At 40.8% G+C, this 25,622-nt stretch overlaps 1 protein-coding gene across 6 annotated transcripts in view; it reads left to right on the plus strand.

The window, feature by feature from the left end:
- The window catches only part of LOC149469265 (phospholipid scramblase 2-like), a 136,708-nt gene extending 118,169 nt beyond the window's left edge, over positions 1-18,539 (plus strand). For 5 of the 6 annotated variants that reach the window (XM_089669540.1, XM_089669543.1, XM_089669541.1 and 2 more), the window contains 3 exons: positions 10,724-10,885; positions 11,139-11,300; positions 15,635-18,539. In XM_089669540.1, coding sequence (XP_089525666.1) covers positions 10,724-10,885; positions 11,139-11,300; positions 15,635-15,673 — 363 coding nt within the window. In that variant the 3' untranslated portion in view covers positions 15,674-18,539. The remainder of the gene's footprint in view (positions 1-10,723; positions 10,886-11,138; positions 11,301-15,634) is intronic. The other variant, XM_089669544.1, reaches the window with a different exon arrangement.
- The last annotated feature ends 7,083 nt before the right edge of the window (positions 18,540-25,622 follow it).

The raw sequence follows: 25,622 nt of genomic DNA on the forward strand, positions 1-25,622 counted from the left end.
GTCATGGGTTCTAATCCCAGTCATGGCTACATCCTAAAAAATGGAGATCAATTTTCTGGGTTGTGCCAGGAATATTGATCAATCAATTATGATTTTGCCTAATGACTAGAAAGTGGATGAATGTTACCTATGTATTGTTCTTCTGCCAGTTAGGAAATGTGCAAGTTTCATGCCGTGTATATTTCATTGTAACATTTTTCTCTTTTAAATCTGTCTCCTTATACAACTTGACCCCCTCCCCCACCCCGTCATCACCTGTCCCATATGCAAATCTATGGATCACCGCCCCACTCTTTAACTATCTATTTACTGATCAAGTGAATGTGTCTCATTTTCTATCAGCTACAGCTCAGATCTCACATTATTATATGATTGCTGATTGTATCTCACCACTAGTCTGATTGAATTCACAATTCCTGGTCAGTCCCGTTCCCTGACCTCTAATAACCTTTAGGGCCAGTTCACACTACATGTGTTTCAGTTGCTTTTTCGGCATCACAAACGCACAGAAAGAAGGTTATATGGTTGTCAATGTCATAGTTCACATCAGCACTTGCATTTTCAGTGCATTGCAGGTGCTGTAAACAAAGCTGACCACGCTGCATTGTTTCTGCACAGAACTGTACTGGAACACATTGAAACGTCCTTGAATGTACTAAAACGCACATGTCCCTAACTACATTGAATACAAAGAAAATAGAAAAAAATAAGTGGAAGGGATACAAAAATGCAATGTAAACATGTCCAAAACGCACCCAAAATGTACTGGAACACACTAAACATGCATGCCAAAAGGGCATGAAAAAAACCCATCAGGAACACATCTAGACTGTTTCTATAGTGTGAACCGGCCCTTAGGACTTGTTCACACCATTGGTGGTGCAGAAACGCATGCAAGAACACACATTTTCCAGCACAGCAAAGAAATGCAATGCCCTATGTAGATGTGCGCAGGTACCATGATGAAAACGTTGTTGCACCTACACACGTCTATTAAAAACAGCCCCATTCACAGCCACAAATACGCATGGCACCACACTACTGTGCGGTTAGGTGCGACACACTTGGAAAATAACATAAAAATAAGCCAACATGGCTAAAACATATCTTGAAAATATGGGGACTCTGATATCCGGCGACAGTCCGTTCACGAACGAGAAGCAATTCTGCACCCTTAAAACCAACATAGAGGAAAGGGATGGTCAAATTGCTGTGCTGCTTCCAAACCACCTCTGGCATGCCAGGGTCTTAATGCAGGTCCTCGATGCCAGTTCTTGCCTGCGGCCACAAAATATCCACTGGCCACAAGTGAAGGTGAGTGGAGGACGTGAAGGTGGATTTCTACCAGCTTCAACCGCAAGCAGTACCACTCCTGAAAAATGAGAGCAAATAATCATTGACACGTCATCATGACAGTCAATTCTCAGTGCAGGCTATCTAGAGTGTCTTTCCTTTTTAACCATTTCAAGAGTTCAAGGAAACATTCTTGGAGCATCTACTGTGTTTGGAAAGGCCAAAGGTCCCCCCCTCCCCCAGGCACACTAATGCTTATGCAGGCCATAGACGGGGAGAAAAACGGCCGATTTTTCTTTTAAAAAATGAAAAATTGGTTGTTCAAGCGGCCGACGTTACCAGCAATGGTAAAAAAAATCGGCCGATTTTCATCCCGTCTACAGCCAGCAAAAAGTGTCCCTGCAGAGAGCTCCGCTATTTCTTTGACAGTTCTTTGACATTTATAGCGGTTGCAACAATGTATTTGTATCCATTTAGGATACAGATGTTTTTATTCGGAAACAAATAGATACAATGTTGCAACCGCTGTAAATGTCAAAGAACTGTCAAAGAAATAGAGGAGCTCTCTGCAGGGACACTTTTTGCCATACTGGAATTCCTCTCATTTTTCATCCTTCTTCTTCCTCTTCTTCTTTTTCTTCTTCTTATTCTTCATCATCATCCTCTTCTTCTTCTTCATCATCATCCTCTTCTTCTTCTTCATCATCATCCTCTTCTTCATCATCCTCTTCTTCTTCATCATCATCATCATCCTCTTCTTCTTCTTCATCATCATCATCCTCTTCTTCTTCATCATCATCCTCTTCATCATCCTCTTCTTCATCATCCTCTTCTTCATCATCATCATCATCCTCTTCTTCTTCTTCATCCTCATCTTCTTCTTCACCATCATCCTCTTATTCTTTTTCTTCATCATCCTCTTCTTCTTCTCTTCTTCATCATCATCCTCTTCTTCCTCTTCTTCATCCTCTTCTTCTTTTTGTCTTCCTCTTGCAGGTCACTGCTCATGTGCAGATTTTTTATCAGTAAAAAATCGGCCGATTTGCCCATCATTGCTGCGAAAATCGGCCGATCGGCAAATTCGGCCGTTTTTTTTTCCAACTTTACCGAAAAAAAAAAAATCTGCCAAAATACCGAAAAATGGCCGAACAAATAGCCCACTAACGATCCGAAAATCGGCCGATTTTACTTTCGGCCGAAAAATCGGCCGATTTTCGACCTATCTATGGCCTGCATAAGATATGGTGTGGCCCTAGGGTCAATGTGTGTTTAGAATACTTCCAAAATGCACATACAAAAACACTACATCCAAATGCATGTTGCATTTCTATAGCATGTTAAACAGAAGAAAAATGCACTTACATAATGTTAACATGCGCAAGTAAAAATAGACAAAATCCACATCCTTTTATTCTGGCTTCACATACATGCATTGTGGTCTAACACCGCACTCCTGGGCAAATCACATGCAATTTGTGTGCGTTGCAATTAGAGACAAACATTTTGCACACCTCAAATTGCACCGCATCCGGGCCAAAAATGTGCAGGACCCTTTTTCAGGGTATGCACATGGGTGTGAATAGGCATGCCATCCAATTTGGCAAATCGCAATGCGCTTTGTGTACCAATATTGGTGTGTTGGTAACTTCACCTAGAAAGCCGCAGCAGGTGGCATGAAGGGGTTGCGGTTGTGATGCGGTGCAGCGCTTGCACAGAAAACACTGCAAATTTCACATGGCATCTGTGTGACACCAGAATGTGCCAATATGTGGCTTGACAAAGCACAGTGGTCAGTGCAGATTATTTTCAATCCATGTTTTTTTTACACTTTTCATTCACTGGTTTAACTCAGGTGATCGTTAATCACAATTTTCTCCGGAGATCACATGCAGCCCCTCAACCATCTACACATATCTCTGGAAATCTATACAGATCTCCTTGAAAAAAAAGTCTCCTCTCTTCTTCGGAAAACAATTGTCCTCCACCTCATAAACAGGGGGACAGAGAAGACTTCTCCTTAATAACTAAAATCAGATTAATTATCTGTGCTTAATAAACATACACCAATACTGCAAATGCATTGTACTGTCCAAGGCATTGCACACTAGAAATGTCAAATGCGTTAGTGTGTACAGTGCATGAGTGTAAAATGCTTTAGTGCACACTGCAGTGTACAACGCATTGCACACTGTAATACACTGTACAATGTAATATCGTGTACACCAACACATTGTAGACTGTAATACACTGTACAATGTAATACCGTGTACACCAACACATTGTAGACTGTAATACACTGTACACTATCATGCAGGATGGAGCTACGCATTGCACACTGTGATACCGTGTACACCCACACATTGTAGACTGTAATGCACTGTACACTGTCATGCAGGATGGAGCTACGCATTGCACCCTGTGATACCGTGTACACCCACACATTGTAGACTGTGATGCACTGTACACTGTCATGCAGAATCCAGCAACGCATTGCACACTGTAATACCATGTACACCAACACATTGTAGAATGTAATGCATTATACGCAGTATACATGTCCAGATATTCAAAGATTAGCCATGAAGGCCTAGCTGGTTTCCTATTTGGCGACCGCAGATAGCTGAATAACGCTACACTGCATCCAGGCAGCTCTGGGAGGGTGTCATATGACATCCTTGCAGAACGAGCTCTCCGTGATTGCTGCGTCCTAAGGACACAGCTGATCACGTCATATGGTAAAAGCCAATCACAGCGGCTTTTTACCATGTGATCAGCCACGTCCAATGACACGCTGATCACAGGGAAATGCATTTGCCGGGTCTTGGCTGCACTTTCCTCACGCTGTCAGAATGTTTGGAAAGTACTGCCAAGAACCAGCAGTTATCAGAGCAGGGGTCGGCCCCGATGTTCAGTGCCCACCAGTGCCACCCAACAGTTCCGCCCACCTGTGGCCAGTAGTGCCACCCACCAGTGCTGCCTCATCAACGCACATCAGTGTTGCTAAATTACCGGTTTACCAAATGTTATAATATAAACAGACTTTTATTCATTATGAGCTATTTTGTTGTTTATCGAGCAAAAAGTAAAACACACAGCAGCAAGTCAATACCACCCAAAGAAAGCTCTATTTGTGTGAAAAAACTGATATAAATTTAAAATGGGTACAATGTGGCATGACCGCACAATTGTCATTCAAAGGGTAACAGTGCAGAAAGATGAAAATTGGCCAGGACAGGAAGGGGGTAGGAGTACCCAGTAGGCAAGTGGTTAATATAATTGACCCATCAATACCCAGGAGCTAATGTACAGATAAGTAGCATGTGCACCAAGTGAGATTCTGCTAGGCCCCACCCACAAAATTACAATTACCTGTCCCTCACATGTTATAAACATATTTGCAATGGCCACAGTTACTGTACATATAAGGATCATCTCCTCAGTTGAGAACTGTGCTCTCGCCATGTCCAAATGCCACTAGAGTTTTCAAAATATACGACACACAGCAAACCGCCAACCACTTGTCATCCACTGACACTCCCCACAACCACTTCCGGGTGCGCGCGCACGTGATGACGGACTTCTGGGAGGACAGCCGCTCGTGCGCCATGGGGGACACCTGTTTGGCGCTTATTCGTATGCGATCGCGCAATTTTGTACCCTATCGCGCATTTGTATGCGCAGCTATGATAGCTTTCGTGAATGTGTGTTACTTAGTGATTTGTTTAACCTTGGCTAATATATATTGGTTTCCAAAGGCCAAAAATCAACATACAGTGTGGACTATTTTATAACTGTAAATCGAATTGTAGAACACCTGTAGCTGGCTGCACAGTGAATGTGACGTATTCATTGGTACATAATATTGTGGTGCAAACTGTTTTTTTTTTTTGTTTTGTTTTTGAAAAAGCCAGTTTGCACCCACTTGCATATTCACACTCTTATATAATCTACTCAAATGTAGCTTGTAAGTATACAAAGTAACTATTAAGGTTGTTCATATATTGAACATAAAATAAACACAAAAACAACAGTCCAACATTTATTAATCAAATATATCTTCATTTATTTGGTCAGCAGGAACAAGTAGGTATAGTCAATATCTTGGTGAGTCACAAAAAGAATAGCATTGATGTGGCAAAAATAAAACACTCCTGCTCATAAGAGCTTACAATCTAAAGATACTTCTAGTGAACTGCGTGTGCTCAGGTTATAGCAGGAAACAAAGGGGAAGATGAATCAAGTAACATTTTCATGCACATAAGATTTACTTACACAATCACTTAGTATAAAGATCCATTCACAAAAAAAGTCTACACATCAAAATATAAAGAAAACAAAGCATGTGCAAAAAACCCCTCCCACCTCTACAAATCCCCTCCCACCTCTACAAATCCCCTACACATACATTTGTCAGCAGGTTTGTCAGAAAAATGCATTGGAGTCTAAATAAGCAAGCAAAATTAAAACAAGAGCAGATTTTAAACAAAACGATTGACATGTGTGAGGCTTTCAATGCAAAGAGAAAAAACACAATCATTGTGCAATAACACACAAACACACTTTACAAGGCCAAAAATATGCAAACATTTCCAGCCCACTTCCAAACACAGCCTGAGTGGTGTCTGGGGCAATTCAGCACAAAATCTCTTCTTCCCCCAAACCACACCATGCAAGGACTTAGTCACAAACCACCCGGCCTAGTAACAGGCCAAATCACTCCCTACTGCACGTCTTTATATAAGCTAGGTTGTATTTGGAGCAAACAAGGCCCCACACCCAATGAAGCCACACCCACCACTGACCTTAATTTGGTCAGTGAAAGTGTTTTCACCTGATGAATCCGCTTCCTACCTGCATTAACCCTTGGTATACAGGCCCCACAAATCAGAAAGATATATACAGTGAAATGTACGTGTGCAGCATACAACAGAACATTGAGCAGGGATGTAAAAGGGAACCCCAATTGGAACCTTTATTGCTACTATGGTCACAATTCCCTCCAGATTCTCGCATGAGTTAAGACAGTCACATGACCACATCTTGTATGCAATACTGAAAATGACAAATCGATTTGACTAGTATGGTGAATTTCCCATCAATTGGTAAAACACTCCAGAAATCAAACATCACCAAACATTACACTCTGGGCAAAGCGGATTTACAAATCATGCGACTTACAGTAATGTTGACCATTTCAATGCAATTTTCAAAGACATCTGACACAGATCTCTATGCAAATTGCCACTAAAGTAGTACATGTACTACTTAAGAAATCAGTGTTTGAAACACACCCATATGGTCGCTCTAATACAGTGTTTCTTAACTCCAGTCCTCATGGACCCCCAACAGGTCATGTTTTCAGGATTTCCCTCAGATGAAACAGCTGTGGTAATTACTAAGGCAGTGAAACTGATCAAATCACCTGTGCAAAATAATGGAAATCCTGAAAACATGACCTGTTGGGGGTCCATGAGGACTGGAGTTGAGAAACACTGCTCTAATAGCAGACAATAGGGTGCGACTTTGCAGACAATTTACAACTTGCATGTTGTGCAAATCACATGCCAAGTCCCACTCAATGTGCACGCTATTGGAGCGTTCATATTGTTGTGGTTCAAACTTGGTTGGAGCCGCAAGTAATAATAGAGTAATGAATACACTACTTTTCATGCAATTTGCTGAGAGATCGGTGTCGGATGTCTTGCAAAATGCACTTGAAATCACCATGTACCCCGACTTTGAAATCATGCAACTTCTATGCAAGTCACATGATGTGACTGTGGTGTCAATAACACCACTTAGAAATCTGCTTTAATGTGACCGGGTAGCCCCCATTAACATTGTTTGGGATTGCCATGCAATTGGCATGACAGGCGACTTGCAAATCGTAGACCAAGTCGCACCCTATTGGCCACTGTAGGCTCTGTTCACATCCAATTGGGTTGTGAACTCGTGCAACTTCACTGTATGTTGGGCAATTGCCGCATCGGATTAGATGTGACAGTGGTGTTAGCCCCCAGTAACATTGTGTGCAATTTGCCATGCAAAGAGCAAGCTGCTGGCCATGCCAATCACATGACAAGTCACATCCAGGGTGTGCAATTTCAGGTGCGATTTGTGCATTGACATCGTACCTGATATTGGATATAATGAATGTGAATGTGAGTGTATTAACATACGCCATTTGTTGCAGCGAGAGTTCAAAGGTATTTGAGAATTGTGGCCATTTATTAGCAATTTAACATCTAGACTCAAATAGAAATCGCAATGCTACACACAATTGAAAACACAACTAGTTAGTAATTCTCTAGAAAACACAGTAAAATTGGCAACTTAAAGAGTAATTTTCAATTGCATATAGTGTGAGCGAAGCAGGAAAATCAACAAAGGAAATAAATCTTTGAAGGCGTGCGGTACCTGCCTGCTGGGATAAGGGTCTGCTATGCATTTGGGGGAAAAATGCACGCCAGGATTTGTGACAAGTTTGATGTGTGGATTCACCAACCAAGTCTTTTCTCTCTCGCTCACTCTTCTGAATGTCTCTCTTTATCACTCTTCAGTATGTATATCTCGCTCACTCTTCTTCGTCTCACTGGCTCGCTCTTCTCTCTCTCTGTCAGCTCTTTGCTTGCCAAATCCTTCACAAAAGTGGATGGAGTGTAAACCATCATTATCAAATCTATTAGTGCTCCAGGCCCTTACCTTATCCCATTGTATGACATTCACATAAGGTGCAGCTTTGAAGGTGTTTCAACAGACAAGGCCTCATTCTAATTCACATTTTAGGGATCATTTAGACAGAAAGCAAAGATGTTGCCAGAACATCTATTTGAAGACAGCCACACATGGAGATCATGCTACTTCCTTGCCGGGGTTGGGATTCAAACCGACAACCCTAGAGTTGTGAGGCAGTAGTGCTAACCACTAATCCACGGAGCTACATTGCTAATCCAGCCTGTATTTCTGTGCTGTGAATCAATCCTAGGTCCCTGGGCAAGGTCAGTGTAACTACCAGATATCTCCAATGTGACACAAATGTTGTGCTATGTTGCCAATTCACATGTATGTTGGTTTTATGTATCCCAATACAAAGGATTGCAATACTAATACAGGCGTACCTCGGTTTACCAACGCCTCAGGGAACGTCATATTTGGGGTACAAATGCCAAACCATTTCAGTTCATTGTTCTGTTTACAAATGTTTGAATAATTTGGTATGGGCATGTGGCCTGGTATGGTTCAGGAGGGGGGGGGGGGCGCTCGCTCCCCCCCCCCCCCCCCAATTTCCTGACCTGCCGGGCTGCATGCTCGGATAAGTATGTGTTATGGATTTTGGGGGGTACCCCATGCTGTTTTTTATTTAATTTCAGCATGGAGTTACCCCTTAACATCCATACGAGACCCGAAGGGCTTAGTAAGGATGAGAGGGGGGACCCCACGCCGGTTATTTAAAACACTGTTTATAATTCCCTGCAATACTTTGATATTCAACTGTCAGTGGGGAACTCCGCCGACAGCTGAAACATGAGCGCTGCATTGGTTTTCACTACTAAAATGCTGCATGAGTTGATAACATAACTCATGCGGGATTGTAGGAGTGACAGCCATGTGTTAATGTTTCAGCTGTCAGCGGGGTTCCCCACTGACAGCTGAATGTAAAATAATTCCCTTTATTGCAGAAATAATAAAAAAAAAAGCGTGGGTCCCCCCTCCCATCTGTACCAAGCCCTTCGGATCTGGTATGGATATTAAGGGGGAACTCCACGCTGAAATTTAAAAAAAAACAGCGTGGGTCCCCCTCAATATCCATACCAGACCCTTATCCGAGCATGCAGCCCGGCAGGTCAGAAAAGGGGGGGGACCCTGTACTGTGTTTTTTTTACACCACACTTTTTTTTTTTGTGAAGGAGTCTGCGGGAGCATGTACCGCAGACTCCTTCACGTAGGGGGGGGGGGCGGGATCTGGGGGCCCCCTTGTTAAAGGGGGCTTCCAGATTCTGATAAGCCCCCTGCCCGCAGACCCCCACAACCACCGGCCAGGGTTGTGGGGAAGAGGCCCTTGTCCTCATCAACATGGGGACAAGGTGCTTTGGGGGGGGGGAGCCCCCCTGCCCCAAAGCACCCCCCCATGTTGAGGGCGTGTGTCCTAGTATGGTTCAGGTTTTCTGACCTGCCGGGCTGCATGCTCGGATAAGGGTCTGGTATGGATATTGAGGGGGACCCACGCTGTTTTTTTTTTAAATTTCAGCGTGGAGTTCCCCCTTAATATCCATACCAGACCTGAAGGGCTTGGTAAGGATGAGAGTGGGGACCCACGCTGTTTTTTTTTTTGTTTTTTTTTTTTTTTATTGCGGACCTTTATTTTTACATTCAGCTGTCAAAATAAATATTATCTAGACCTTTGAAATAAGTAAAATCATTACAGAAATAATTATAAAGTATAAGAAACAAAAATAGAATCACTAGAACTAAGGAAATCTAGTTAGATTACATGAAGATATGCCGAGTGCTGTTTATTAAACACAATAGTCACGAGCGAGTGCCGGCTGTCAGAGGACTCCACAGTAAGATTCACTATTAGTCAGTGGCTAAAAAGCAAAAGCCCATGGCAGAGGTCTAAAATGTGTTCTGCACATGCTCAGTTGTATCTGCCAAAGACACTGCACGGGCGTCTAGATTTTTACTGTGTCGATTTCCTTCAAAAAAACGATTTTTAACACATTCTTAATTTTTTTTGAAATAGCAGATATTGTTTAAAGTGAAGTCCTGATATTTGGCAAAGCAAATTTCTAAGTGAACATGTCTCTGCAGTGATTTTTCATGGTGTTAGACTTGCTTCTTAGCAAGTCTGCTTTGTGAGTCTGATTTCGGGCGTGTGTCTTTTTGTGAATTAGATTGGGCATCTGCTTATGGGCTCTGCTCAATAGTGAATTAGGTTGCAGGGTAAAAAATAGACAGACGCCCATGAAAATTGGGCTTAAGCCCATGAATATGCGCCCACGCCCAATAGTGAATCAGGGCCTAAGTGTACATCCAAATCAACAAAGGAATGGCTTCACCAGAAGAAGATTCAAGTTTTTTGGAATGGCCCCGCCAGAGCTCAGACCTGAATCCGATCGAAAATCTGTGGGGTGATCTGAAGAGGGCTATGCACAGGAGATGCCCTCGCAATCTGACAGATTTGGAGTGTTTTTGCAAGGAAGAGTGGGCAAATATTGTGAAGTCAAGATGTGCCATGCTGATAGACTCAAAAAGACTGAGTGCTGGAATAAAATCAAAAGGTGCTTCAACAAAGTATTAGTTTTATAGGTTACATTAAAGGTGTGTGTGTGTGTGTGTGTGTGTGTGTAAAACATTGATTGTGGTGTAGACTTTTTTTAATAGGTAAAATAATCCCTTTTTATAGATTACATTTTTTATACAAATGTAGTTACAAGTGGAGGCTCCTCCTGGAACAACAATTGGCTTTGTGAAACAGAATTGGCATCCGTGTTTACCGAAATTTACCATTCTGAATGAAAGGGAGGAAGAGGTTTTGAAGATCCATGGACCTTGTGTACCGTGTAGCTGCTGCGCTGATGTAAACTTTGAGGTATGAATTTGTGGGTAAAGGTTGGCTTAAGCTTGCCCATAGTAGCAGCTTTCAGTAACTGTGATCAGATCCTTCAAAGATAAAGTCTGGTTAGTGTGGGGTTATTGCATTGTCATGTTTCATACAATTTTTATATTTTTGCACTCCACAAAGGATTTTGCTACAGGTGTGTGTCCATGTCGCGCATATATCAAATGTTATTTGTCGAGAGCACTTGTCTGTATAAACTCTTTTGGTTTCTCCTCCTCCTCAGTTGAAGTCCCTGGATGAAAGTTCTGTGATTGGGAGGATTTGCAAGCAGTGGGCGGGATTTGAGAAGGAAGCGCTTACAGATGCTGACAACTTTGGCGTTCAGTTCCCTATGGATTTAGATGTGAAATTGAAAGCTCTTGTTCTTGGTGCCTGCTTTCTCATTGTAAGTATCTTCTTTAAAGTACTGAGCTAGCTCTAGCAAACGTGACAAGTCAAGCTTTTTATAATTCACTGGCTGCCTGCTTGGTCTGGGTCAATGACTATCTAGGCCAGAAGAAAAGGTTTAGAATAATGGTCTTCAGTCCTGTATCTTCCAAAAAAAAAAAAAACCTAACCTTTTGAGGATAATATAAGAACACCATAGCGTGTGTGTGTGTGTGGGTTTTTTTTTTTTTTTATCTTGCAGTCAGGGAAGCTGTAGATTTATCACTCTAAATATAACTTGGCAGACTAAGCATGTTAGAGGGGCTCTGCATTAGTGCTTTTTATTTGATTACTTCTCCTTGGTATTTATGGAATGACCTAAAAGGGGGGCTGACAGCTTCTCCATAATGGATTGTGCTGACCCTACTACATTACATGAAGGGAGTGGAGACACTCTAAAAGAATGGGGTTGGTTGTATTGATTGCCAGGAAGCCTTCAAACATTACTGGAATGGCTGTCTGCTTTTTACACTATTATGGAAACAATGACCACTCAAAACATTCTACCAGATGTCTGTTAATAGTGTTGCACAGGTTTAAATCTGGTTTTGGATAAAACTGGTCAACAGCCACAAAACTCAGTCCTTCCAGTCAATTGCCACAATCGCCTGTATAATGGGAGGGCAAAAGTACAAAAAATAGCCGTTGATCCCATCAGAAATCCAGTCCTGTCCTGAGTATGCTGCGTTGTTCTCTCAATGTTTTCAGGAAGTGTTGGGACTACAGTACACTATCCTATGTTAAGGAGATGAAGGTGGGGGATGTTTTGTAGGCCTTACACACTTCCTGTCCCATGGTAACAGCACTGCTCCTCTAGATACAGTATAATGAGAGAATGTTGTCACTCTAGGACAGGAAATGTGCTACATGCAGGATCCCCGGCTGAAGACAGATGTGGTAGCTGCATTAGTTCTCATTTTTCAGCCTTTAAGAGTTGGTGATCTGTAGTACAGTATGTTTTTACATATTTTGTTCTTTGGTTGCCATACGTTAAATGAGGAAAAAATTGTTGATGCAATAACTGCCCTTCCGGCAGCCTTTGTGTGTCGTGTGTGTGTGTGTGTGTGTGTGTGCGTGCGTGCGTGCCAAACCTTGCCAACTCTAATTGGTGAACATTGAAAGTATGAAGAAAATGTAAAACAATTTACTAACACAGTCATTACATACAGTAGGATACTTGCAGTTGGCAGTATGAAAATATGGCAACTAGTACACATGTTCTTACTGCTAGCAAGATCCCAAGTAAGGCAAGCTATAGATGGGATTTTCTTTTCTGCAACCATGGGCTGCAGGAAGAAAAATCGTGTTTTTTTTTTTTTTTTTGACATGCAGGTTGTACTGAAGTCGATCAATGGAGCAACTTCCGTACAACCAGCCTGCCTAAAGATGGATCGAATCTCCCCCAGTCCCTGCTGAGATTTGATCTATCTATGACCAGCTTATAAAGTAGTCTGTACAGATTTTGAGAAACATTTACATGTGTGTAGTGTAATTGGACATTTGTTGATAGGATGCACACGGCCTCTGAAGGAAGACACCTAGCATCTATTTGTTGCTAGGACACAGGCAATTCAATCGGGGTGCTTTTGAACTGCACACCTGTAAATGATGAAATACAGTCCTTACACCTTGGGCACAAACTTTCTGTTTTTCTGGATCTGAGTGGAATGCACACTTACTGATCTTTATGCAAGTGTGTGCACGGTTCCATACTATACAGCTGCGTTCAGATTCATTAACCACTTTCCCTCCGGAAAATTTACCACCCCCCCCAACCAGGCCATTTTTTGCTGTTCGGCACTGCGCCATTTCAACTGGTAATTGTGCGGTCGTGCAATGCTGTACCCAAACAAAATTTATGTCCCTTTTTTTTTCACAAATAGAGCTGTCTTTTGGTGGTATTTGATCACCTCTGCGGTTTATTTTTTTGCGCTATAAACAAAAAAAGACCGAAAATTTTCAAAAGAAAGTTGGTCATAAATGTAGGCTAAAATGTACTCTGCTACAAGTCTTTGGTAAAAAAAAATATCAATACATGTACTATTAATTGGTTTGTGTGAAAGTTATACATATACATATATATACACCATAGTTTGTAGATTGTATATGTATGTATATGTGTGTGTGTGTGTGTGTGTGTATGTAATATATATTTTAATTTACTAAACATGACATGCTTTAAAATTGCGCATGCCTGTGCAGTGGCAACAAAGTACATACATTTTTATTATCGATAGGCGATGCTTTACAAACCTTTACAGGTCATCGACTTATATTTACACAGGAGGCTTAGTGCTAGAATTACTGCTCTCGATCTGATGTTCGCGGCAATATCTCACATGCATGGTGCAACCGCAGTTTACATACTGGCACAGGATCAATGCTTGAGCACGCAGGTGCGGGGGGGGGGGGGCGCAAGGGTGCTTTATTGATTTTTTTTTTTTTTTTTTAATTTTTTTTTTTTTTTTATAATATATTTTTACACTGTCCCTTTCATATTTATTTGATCACTATTAATGCTATCACAGGGAATGCATATATCCTCTATAAGTTCAATGGGTATTGTCATAGATTCTTTTTTGAGAAATCTGGGGTCTATCGGGCTCTAGACATCTCCTCTGCCCTCACATTATCTAATTTCACAAAGATCGGTGTGATCAGATGCTTAACCAATTTACAGATGCTGCTGTTTATATCCTGCCAAACTGAAGTGATGAAATGCTTGCAGCTTCCAATTTCATGGACTATATAGATGATTGTAGCCATTCTGGTTTCTGTCCAGCTCTATGGTCAGCCAGCGGAACTGCCGGCTGCATTCTTGGATCCCCCTGTGGGACAGGAGAGCCCAAGAAAACTGGAAGGCAGTGAAGGGGGGGGGGTTGTCTCTTCCTGCTGCTTGTAAAAACACTTCAGCAGCTAATTGGCCACTAGGATTGCTTTTACATGTAAGCCGACCGCCAACTGAAAAAAACGATACGGGTTGATGCCTATAGCTGCAGTCGTCATCCCACTATAACCACACAAAGTCCAGCAACATACCAATACATTGCTGGTCCATGGGCGTATATGTAACTGTAGAGAACATGAGCATATGATGAATTGGCTCTATAAATCAATATGACCGCAATTCATTCTTTTTTGTAATGCCCATGTTGAGGGTTAGGCCCAAAAAAGTTTTTAAATTCAGAAACCGTGATAGGTTTCCATGCGAATTGTCTGGCAAGAGCTGAATTTGGGTGGCGGGCGATGTATTGTGCATAATAAATTACAGTAGTCGCGAAGGGGAAGAGCTGCATGCCCGCTCGGGCACGGAGCGCCCCCCTGTGTATGGGTACGTCGCTTTTGCATGTAGCTGCCGCAGTACATTTGCGGGCTGGCAGTGGTTAAAAACAAACAAAAAATGGTTATTTATTTGTGTCGGTGTGCATGAGCCCTAAGTAGTTGGGAGTGTTACATGTCTTGTTCACCGTTGTGGGAATTTGGTATTTGTACTTAAATCAAGCCAAGGTTTTCCACATACTTCTGGAAAGAGATTTTAGAAACAATAGCTGTGTACAGTGTATGGAGTTCTTCAAAGCATTCCAGAAATCTGCACAGGCCACAAAAATTGGGTCTGTTGGGTGATGGGTATTTCAATTGTAAAGTAAATATAGGCCTGGTTGGTGGACTTTCCAGGTAGTAAAAAGTGTGGGTTTAACCTTAGGAGACCTATGCCAACAGTGTACTTGTAAATCTGTATAAAAGAAGATGTAGTCTGCTAAACATTTAAAAGAAAATCCAGTCCATGTGTTTGGCAGGACTAATCTTATGATGTATGTTTTTGCATCTGTGTGTCTAAATACATAACGCACATAAAGCAGAATTACCTTCTATAGATTTGTTCCTAGGTCAATAACTATGATTCTAACTGGGAATAATGAATAGAAAATGTGTTAACCCACCATATATGAATTTTAAACCACGTGCTTGGCTACACATCGCATTATTGTGTAACCATACTGAACCCTGCTGGTTTTATGTAGTCTTAACATCTGTTGGCTTTTATCTAAAGCAAGGGCGTTGTGGCAACCAGAACCAATCCGTATCAGTACTCTGATATAACCTGGTAAAAGGAAAAATTTAAAGCTACTCTTCTAATGTTTTTTTTTCTGCTGCCCAGTTTATTAGATTATTAAACCTGATATTGTTGGGTCGTCTAAAAGGATATATGGTTAATACATACACTCCAAAATTATTAGACTCATTTTCTGTAACTGTCTCTAAAAGGGTTTTTTTTTTTTCTTTCTCCTTCAGGATTTCATGTTTTTCGAACATACTAATACCAACAAATAAACTATGGGCAATGGGACATCAAGAACACCAACATATTCCAGGAGCCATCTTGTACCACAGGATTTGGAAAAAAAAAAAATCTGTTTGTTACCTAAAATTTAGATTTTATAAAATCCATATTTTTAGTGGTTTGGGCATGTATGTGACATGTCAGTTGTTTAACAGTTTTTTTTTTCTCTGTCTTTGAATTTCTTATGTTTTAATTTGAAAGTACTGTTTAAGGTGCACCAGTGACTTGTCTGCCATACATTGTAGTATATAGTTCAATTTTAATGTTGGTTATTTTTCCTCTGTATGATTTGTCATTGCGTTTTATCAGGGCATTTTCATTGTATTGCCCCCAACTCCTGTAACAGACCTTGTAAAGAGAACCTGGGACCCTGGAATTTGTTTACTTGGTGTTTTACATTACATTAGAATAGAAATATATATTAGATGCCCCCTTTTTTTTTTTTTTTTATCACCAGATAAGTGCTAATTCAACATGCATTTCATATTTCTAATTTTGAACATGCAAGTGCTTCTTACCACTTTACTAATGACCTATATATTGAAACTATCTACCTCTATATAAAACAGTGACTATAGTTAGCATTTTGTTTCAGAAACAGGGCATTAATGAACACTTATAGATTTGTAGATCCCGTCGCCTTGGAATTGTTGTGCCAAAATAAATATATATCATGTCCTAGTAGTGTTTTTTATCTTTGTTTTGTAAATATAATTCTGATAGTTCAGTTAATAAGGAGTCAGTGGACATTTTGGCATGACTACCAGGAATTGACACATCCACAACTAGACACAGAATGTTATTTTGTGCGCTACAATTTTTCTTGCGGTCTAATAGGGCGGGGGAACTTGATCTTTCTTCCAGCCCTTCCCCTTCCCTTTCCAAGCACTCACCTATTACTTGTTGGTAATATCTTGCTGATTTGTCAAGTGCCCTCTGTACATGGCTGATTAACTCTGTGTTCTGAATGATCAGTTCCAGGAAATGCCATTCTGTCTGTATCTACTGGATACTTCATAACTTGGACAGTACCTAAATTAGATCCACTGAAAATTTTATAAATTGGACAGTTCATTAATTGGATCCACTAAACCGTTCTGATCCATTGTGCATCAGTACATTTGTATACTCTGAGGTTTAACAAGACTCACTTTGAGTACCTACTGTATATGGACCTGTTTTTAGCTTTTGCTTACATAAGATATCCTTTTGTAGGAACTGCCTCTTTGTAGTAACTGAGTAGTTTCTTTTTCTCAATCTTGGAGCAGATTGCATATCCAAGTGGAGTGTACCAATGGAAAACCAATGCAACTTGCTGACGTTTATGTGGTCTGAAGTTCACTTCTGTCACCTCCAAATGTCTCTGGCCACCCACAATTTTTAAATGTGTACCTTTTTATTGTAAGTGTAGCTCCTTGATTGGGAAGAGGTTAGGAGGGTAATGCTGAAGAGCATTACCTGCATCTTTTGCTCAAGCTCTACCAGGTGTTACAGTGGTGGAAACTAGATATTTCCAGTGTTCTTTTTTGAAGGTGTAAGGAATGCAAGTAGCAATTATCCACTTACTATGTAAAGTGTAAGTCTATGATAAATATGTGAAATAACTATGCTTCATATCAAACTATTATATCCTCAGTATATCAAATCTTAAATCTACAGCCTGCTGTTTAATATTTAAGTAGATCTATAATGTTAAAGGGGTTTTTGCTTCGCATGCCTGAATGTAAAAAAAAATTGCCTTACGCTATAATTCTTTGTATGGTTTTTAAACTCTCAAATGCTAAATACCTAAGCAATGCTTATAATTACTGTTTGCTGCAATCTAAAGACGTGATATATTTACCATTGCAAGTGTCTTTAGGGAAGTGACAGTGTTTTGAAGGCTGATATATTCTCTTATAGTGGAAAATAAAGGTGCAAGGCACAATAGGGCACATTTAAACATCTGACCATACTTTGCACTATCCTTCCATCATTTTATTTTAATTTGACAAGGTTTAAACCTTTTTTCTTTTTGTTAAGACAACTGTTGCTGTCTTTTTTTTTATATTTTGTATGTTTCTCACTTTCCTAGTAATTCTTAGCACCTTTTGAGTCGCTTGCACTGATGTGAAGAAATTTTATTTACACACCCCAAATCCTGTGGTTGTGTTACCAGATATGCTGCCAGTGAACTTCTGTTTCATCCCTATGCTAAATAGAGATTTATGCAGGGCACATCTGATGTTGGTTCAGGTCTGCATATTTGCAGAACCAAGTAATAGTTTGTATCTGTCAGAGTGCAAACTCTTGCTTACATCCAGTGGGCCCAGCTCAAATCTTTGATTCCAAGTAGCTTCAAGGGTCGCATTTTAAGGATTTCCCTTGTTTGGCAATTACAATGGTTGCCCATGTGAAAAAATCCTGAAAATGTGACTTGTTGGGGGAAGTAAGACTGAAGATGAGAAGCTGTACTTTTTGGTGTATGATCTGAATCTTTCTTCTGTGCTACGATAACTGGGTCCATTCTGTTGCTCAATAAGTAGCCAGAGCAGACAGCAGGCCGCTCCTTCTTCCTCTAAACAGAACAAGTCCCTGTCTTTTTTCCAGCCGGTAAAGGCTACCCTTTTGTGCTTTGACATTTTTGAGAGGCCTGTGCTGGTTTTGCAGTTTCTATTCAGTCTTTGTAACTCATCCAACAGTTCGCAATATTGTTAGTGCCTAAGTAAGAAACAAGTGTCTTTCAGTGAATGTAATAACTTGTAAATGTTTATGTAATTATTCTCTTCTGTTGACCGTTTCCTGTAGAATTGTAAAACATATATGCAAGTTTTTATATTTTGTACAAATGTGAAAAATAAAATACCCGTATGTCTATTTATTGAGCTGTTGCATTTTTTATGGAGTTTTCTTCATTTGAAGAAATGGATTATCATATGGATATATTGTGAACTAAAGCACAAGATTTTTTTGGGTACATTTGCAACCGTTTCTGTAACGGTACGCTGTATAAGAATGTACATGACAGCACGAGGTTCATTGGGAGGTTGACCATGCAGCTGAAAAAGCACAATGCCTTGCTGTCTTTGAATGGAGTACCAAAACACTCTCCCAAAATAGGCATGTTTATTAGAAAGTTGGTGAAATGACCCTAATGGTTTGTAATAAGTATTTGTAGGAGAGGTCATTAGCAGCATTGCAGCCTCCCCCTAATTCCTCAATATCGTGGTTTTTTTTTTTTTTTTTTTCTTCTTCCTTTCCTTTTTTTTTTTTTTTTTTTTTCCTTAGAATTTTTAAATATTGACACCTGTTAAAGCTACGTATACAGGGGAGCTGGATTTAGATGCAATCCAGTTCACTTCAACCTTAGCGGTTTAAGACATTTTGGTTCATTTTATCTCCTGGAACCACAATACAGTGCAAAACAAATTGCTTCACTGCATACTAGTCTGTTCAACCATCCACCCCAATGTGAGCCTTCTGTAACGCACATCATGGAGTACTCTAATCACACAAGAAAAGTGCTCCTATGTAGGTATTAAAATGAAGGCCATAGGTAACACATTTCTACTGGCATTTAATAGAAAATATGAACTGTTTCTGTTAATGAGCTAAACTGTTGGTAGGTAACCTTCATCATTTTGGCTCTCTTGCAGAATGACAAATAGAACATCCTTGGTAAATATATAAACATAAATTTAAACATGTATAAAGTTTAAAAAGATTCAAATTCATTAGGTTTCCTTTTTAGAAAATGATTAAATGCTATTGACTTTTGGTTTCACACCTGTGTATTACTGAGAATTACATTTCCAGAGTGATTCATGGATAAATTAATATTTTATCTGAAGTTGCTATACATATGTAGGGCACAATGGAGTAATAAGAGATGGTATGAGAAGCTGTTTTTAAAATGTACAGCCTATTTTGCCTTTTGTAAATCAACACTTGCCAGAGAGGGACTAGTGTCATAACTGCAATCAGTCCTAAGTGCTGGGAGTAGGGGGTGGCCTGGGTAGGATCCTACACCAATTACTACTTTTACTGGGCACCGTCTGCACAGCCGCATCATTCATTCACTCACAGGAGACATTGGGGGTCTGTTAGATCCCCAATATTTCACCCGCCTTTCAATGCAACTATTCAAACACATTGGCCCTGATTCACTAAGATGTGAGTGTAATAGCAGAGACTGACCATTCAGGCAGACTCCGGTCAATCAATCAGTCGTCTGACCAGCGTCTAGCAAGCTCATTGACGAGCGTCTATTGACTACTTTGCTATCACTGGCACATTTTTAGGTGCAATACCGGATATGTTCGCTAGATGGCGCACAAGCGCGGGCTTTATTAACATTGGCGTTTTCATGATGGCAAAAGAATTCTTAGAATGTAATAAATACACCTGTACGCCTGTATTAGAATTTTCTATTTTCTTCTATTTATTTTCTTGCTGTGTCTCCAAAATGATCAGGAAACTAATGCATTTACTAATGAATGTCATACATTCTGTACTCAAATGTTAAACATTTACACACTTATATCTCAAATAATTTATATACTTCTAATTTCCCAATATAATTATATATCTTCATTCTCTTTAATCACGTAACTATTCTATGGTAAAGACAAGTGCAGCGCTATAAATGCATGTGATCAATAATGAACGCATGTAAAAACCAAAAAGTGCAAAGAATTGCAACAATGATGTAATATTGTAAATGGTGCTAAAATAAGTTCCTAGAATCATTCCTGAATAATGGAATGTCCTTCGTGTGAGAGTACCAACTCAGAGAGTGCCTATGAATGGCACGTGTGGTCTCTCCGTGACGGACAGTAGTGCATGAACTTGTGAAAGGTAAACCACCCTTGGGACTGGTCTACACTCACCAGAACAAAAGTATTAATGTGCATGGGTTATACACTCCACACATCTGGGGGTGCAGCGGTATGCTGGCAGCTATGGGTTAGTCATCCAGCTCCATCCATCCATCCATCAGGGTGGGTGCCCAAATGGTCCTGGGGAGGAATTAGCTCAGCCACAGGAGCCAGAAAGGTGCTCAATAGTGTAGTACACTGTCACAGGGGTGGATGACCTTTCACGAGTTCATGCACTACTGTTCGTGGTTATATTTATCTTGTGTAATACCATTTTACTAGTCTATATAATTTGACCAGCGCTCGCTCTATCATTTTCAAACAATGGAACTATTCTACATTATAACTCAAACTGTGTCTCCCACAGTGGTTTAGTGGTTAGAGCTCAGAACTTACAGCACTTGGGTCATGGGTTCTAATCCCGGTCATGGCTACATCCTAAAAAATGGAGATCAATTTTCTGGGTTGTGTCAGTGTCAGGAATATTGATCAAACAATTATGATTTTGCCTAATGACTAGAAAGTGGATGAATGTACTCTTCTGCCAATTAGGAAATGTGCAAGTTTCATGCCGTGTATATTTCATTGTAACATTTTTCTCTTTTAAATCTGTCTCCTTATACAACTTGACCCCCTCCCCCACCCCGTCATCACCTGTCCCATATGCAAATCTATGGATCACCGCCCCACTCTTTAACTATCTATTTACTGATCAAGTGAATGTGTCTCATTTTCTATCAGCTACAGCTCAGATCTCACATTATTATACAATTGCTGATTGTATCTCACCACTAGTCTGATTGAATTCACAATTCCTGGTCAGTCCCGTTCCCTGACCTCTAATAAACTTTAGGGCCAGTTCACACTACATGTGTTTCAGTTGCTTTTTCAGCATCACAAACGCACAGAAAGAAGGTTATATGGTTGTCAATGTCATAGTTCACATCAGCGCTTGCATTTTCAATGCATTGCAGGTGCTGTAAACAAAGTTGACCACGCTGCATTGTTTCTGCACAGAACTGTACTGGAACACATTGAAACGTCCTTGAATGTACTAAAACGCACATGTCCCTAACTACATTGAATACAAAGAAAATAGAAAAAAATAAGTGGAAGGGATACAAAAATGCAATGTAAACATGTCCAAAACGCATTCAAAATGTACTGGAACACACTAAACATGCATGCCAAAAGGGCATGAAAAAACCCCATCAGGAACACATCTAGACTGTTTCTATAGTGTGAACCGGCCCTTAGGACTTGTTCACACCATTGGTGGTGCAGAAACGCATGCAAGAACACACATTTTCCAGCACAGCAAAGAAATGCAATGCCCTATGTAGATGTGCGCAGGTACCATGATGAAAACGTTGTTGCACCTACACACGTCTATTAAAAACAGCCCCATTCACAGCCACAAATACGCATGGCACCACACTACTGTGCGGTTAGGTGCGACACACTTGGAAAATAACATAAAAATAAGCCAACATGGCTAAAACATATCTTGAAAATATGGGGACTCTGATATCCGGCGACAGTCCGTTCACGAACGAGAAGCAATTCTGCACCCCTAAAACCAACATAGAGGAAAGGGATGGTCAAATTGCTGTGCTGCTTCCAAACCACCTCTGGCATGCCAGGGTCATTATGCAGGTCCTCGATGCCAGTTCTTGCCTGCGGCCACAAAATATCCACTGGCCACGAGTGAAGGTGAGTGGAGGACGTGAAGGTGGATTTCTACCAGCTTCAACCGCAAGCAGTACCACTCCTGAAAAATGAGAGCAAATAATCATTGACACGTCATCATGACAGTCAATTCTCAGTGCAGGCTATCTAGAGTGTCTTTCCTTTTTAACCATTTCAAGAGTTCAAGGAAACATTCTTGGAGCATCTACTGTGTTTGGAAAGGCCAAAGGTCCCCCCCTCCCCCAGGCACACTAATGCTTATGCAGACCATAGACGGGGAGAAAAACGGCCGATTTTTCTTTTAAAAAATGAAAAATTGGTTGTTCAAGCGGCCGACGTTACCAGCAATGGTAAAAAAAATCGGCCGATTTTCATCCCGTCTACAGCCGGCAAAAAGTGTCTCTGCAGAGAGCTCCGCTATTTCTTTGACAGTTCTTTGACATTTATAGCGGTTGCAACAATGTATCTATTTGTATCCATTTAGGATACAGATGTTTTTATTCGGAAACAAATAGATACAATGTTGCAACCGCTGTAAATGTCAAGGAACTATCAAAGAAATAGCAGAGCTCTCTGCAGGGACACTTTTTGCCATACTGGAATTCCTCTCATTTTTCATCCTTCTTCTTCTTCTTCATCATCATCCTCTTCTTCTTCTTCATCATCATCCTCTTCTTCTTCATCATCATCATCCTCTTCTTCATCCTCTTCTTCTTTTTCTTCTTTTTGTCTTCCTCTTGCAGGTCACTGCTCATGTGCAGATTTTTTATCAGTAAAAAATCGGCCAATTTGCCCATCATTGCCACGAAAATCGGCCGATCGGCAAATTCGGCCGTTTTTTTTTCCAACTTTACCGAAAAAAAAAATCTGCCAAAATACCGAAAAACGGCCGAACAAATAGCCCACTAACGATCCGAAAATCGGCCGATTTTATTTTCGGCCGAAAAATCGGCCAATTTTCGACCCATCTATGGCCTGCATAAGATATGGTGTGGCCCTAGGGTCAATGTGTGTTTAGAATACTTCCAAAATGCACATACAAAAACACTACATCCAAATGCATGTTGCATTTCTATAGCATGTTAAACAGAAAAAAAATGCACTTCCATAATGTTAACATGCGCAAGTAAAAGTAGACAAAATCCACATCCTTTTATTCTGGCTTCACATACATGCATTGTGGTCTAACACCGCACTCCTGGGCAAATCACATGCAATTTGTGTGCGTTGCAATTAGAGACAAACATTTTGCACACCTCAAATTGCACCGCATCCGGGCCAAAAATGTGCAGGACCCTTTTTCAGGGTATGCACATGTATTGTACTGTCCAAGGCATTGCACACTAACGCATTGCACTCTAAAAATGTCAAATGCGTTAGTGTGTACAGTGCATGAGTGTAAAATGCTTTAGTGCACACTGCAGTGTACAACGCATTGCACACTGTAATACACTGTAATACCGTGTACACCCACACATTGTAGACTGTGATGCACTATACACTGTCATGCAGGATAGAGCTACGCATTGCACACTGTGATACCGTGTACACCCACACATTGTAGACTGTAATGCACTGTACACTGTCATGCAGGATGGAGCAACGCATTGCACACTGTGATACCGTGTACACCCACACATTGTAGACTGTAATGCACTGTACACTGTCATGCAGGATGGAGCAACGCATTGCACACTGTGATACCGTGTACACCCACACATTGTAGACTGTAATGCACTGTACACTGTCATGCAGGATGGAGCTACGCATTGCACACTGTGATACGCTGTCCACTGTCATGCAGAATCCAGCAACGCATTGCACACTGTAATACCATGTACACCAACACATTGTAGAATGTAATGCATTATACGCAGTATACATGTCCAGATATTCAAAGATTAGCCATGAAGGCCTAGCTGGTTACCTATTGGGCGACCGCAGATAGCCGAATAACGCTACACTGCATCCAGGCAGCTCTGGGAGGGTGTCATATGACATCCTGGCAGAACGCGCTCTCCGTGATTGCTGTGTCCTAAGGACACAGCTGATCACGTGATGTGGTAAAGGCCAATCACAGCGGCTTTTTACCATGTGATCAGCCATGTCCAATGACACGCTGATCACCGGGAAATGCATTTGCCGGGTCTTGGCTGCACTTTCATCACGCTATCAGAATGTGTGGAAAGTACTGCCGAGAACCAGCAGTTATCAAAGCAGGGGTCGGCCCCGATGATCAGTGCCCACCAGTGCCACCCAACAGTTACGCCCACCTGTGGCCAGCAGTGCCACCCACCAGTGCTGCCTCATCAACGCACATCAGTGTTGCTAAATTACCAGTTTACCAAATGTTATAATATAAACAGACTTTTATTCATTATGAGCTATTTTGTGGTTTATCGAGCAAAAAGTAAAACACACAGCAGCAAGTCAATACCACCCAAAGAAAGCTCTATTTGTCTGAAAAAACTGATATAAATTTAAGATGGGTACAATGTGGCATGACCGCACAATTGTCATTCAAAGGGTAACAGTGCAGAAAGATGAAAATTGGCCAGGACAGGAAGAGGATAGGAGTACCCAGTAGGCAAGTGGGTAATATCATTGACCCATCAATACCCAGGAGCTAATGTACAGATAAGTAGCATGTGCACCAAGTGAGATTCTGCTAGGCCCCACCCACAAAATTACAATTACTTGTCCCTCACATGTTATTAACATATTTGCAATGGCCACACTTACTGTACATATAAGGATCATCTCCTCAGTTGAGAACTGTGCTCTCGCCATGTCCAAATGCCAATAAGGTTATCAAAATTTTCAACCAACACAAAACCTCCAACCACTTCTCATCCACTTACACTCCCCACAACCACTTCCGGGTGCGCGCGCACGTGATGACGGACTTCCAGGATAGCCGTTCATGCTCCATGCGGACACCTGTTTGGTGCTTATTTGTTTGCAATCGCGCATTTCTATGCACGGCTATGATAGCTTTCGCAAATGTGTGTTTCTTATTGATTTGTTTTTTTTAACCTTGGCTAATATTTGTTGCCAAAGGCCAAAAATCAACAAAGTGTGGACTATTTTATTACTGTAAATCGAATTGTAGAAAACCTGTAGCTGGCTGCACAGTGAATGTGACATATTCATTAGTACATAATATTGTGGTGCAAGCAGGTTTTTTATTTTTTTGTTTGGTTTTGAAAAAGCCAGTTTGCACCCACTTGCATATTCACGCTCTTACAAGCTACATTTGAGCAGATTATATAAGTATACAAAGTAACTATTAAGGTTGTTCATATATTGAACATAAAATAAACACAAAAACATCGGTCAAATATTTATTGATCAAATATAGTCATTTATTTGGTCAGCAGGAACAAGTAGGTAC

This window comes from Staurois parvus, unplaced genomic scaffold (assembly GCF_062004578.1).
Source record: "Staurois parvus isolate SC_StPar_1 unplaced genomic scaffold, SC_StPar_1.0 ptg000078l, whole genome shotgun sequence".
Taxonomy (NCBI): domain Eukaryota; kingdom Metazoa; phylum Chordata; class Amphibia; order Anura; family Ranidae; genus Staurois; species Staurois parvus.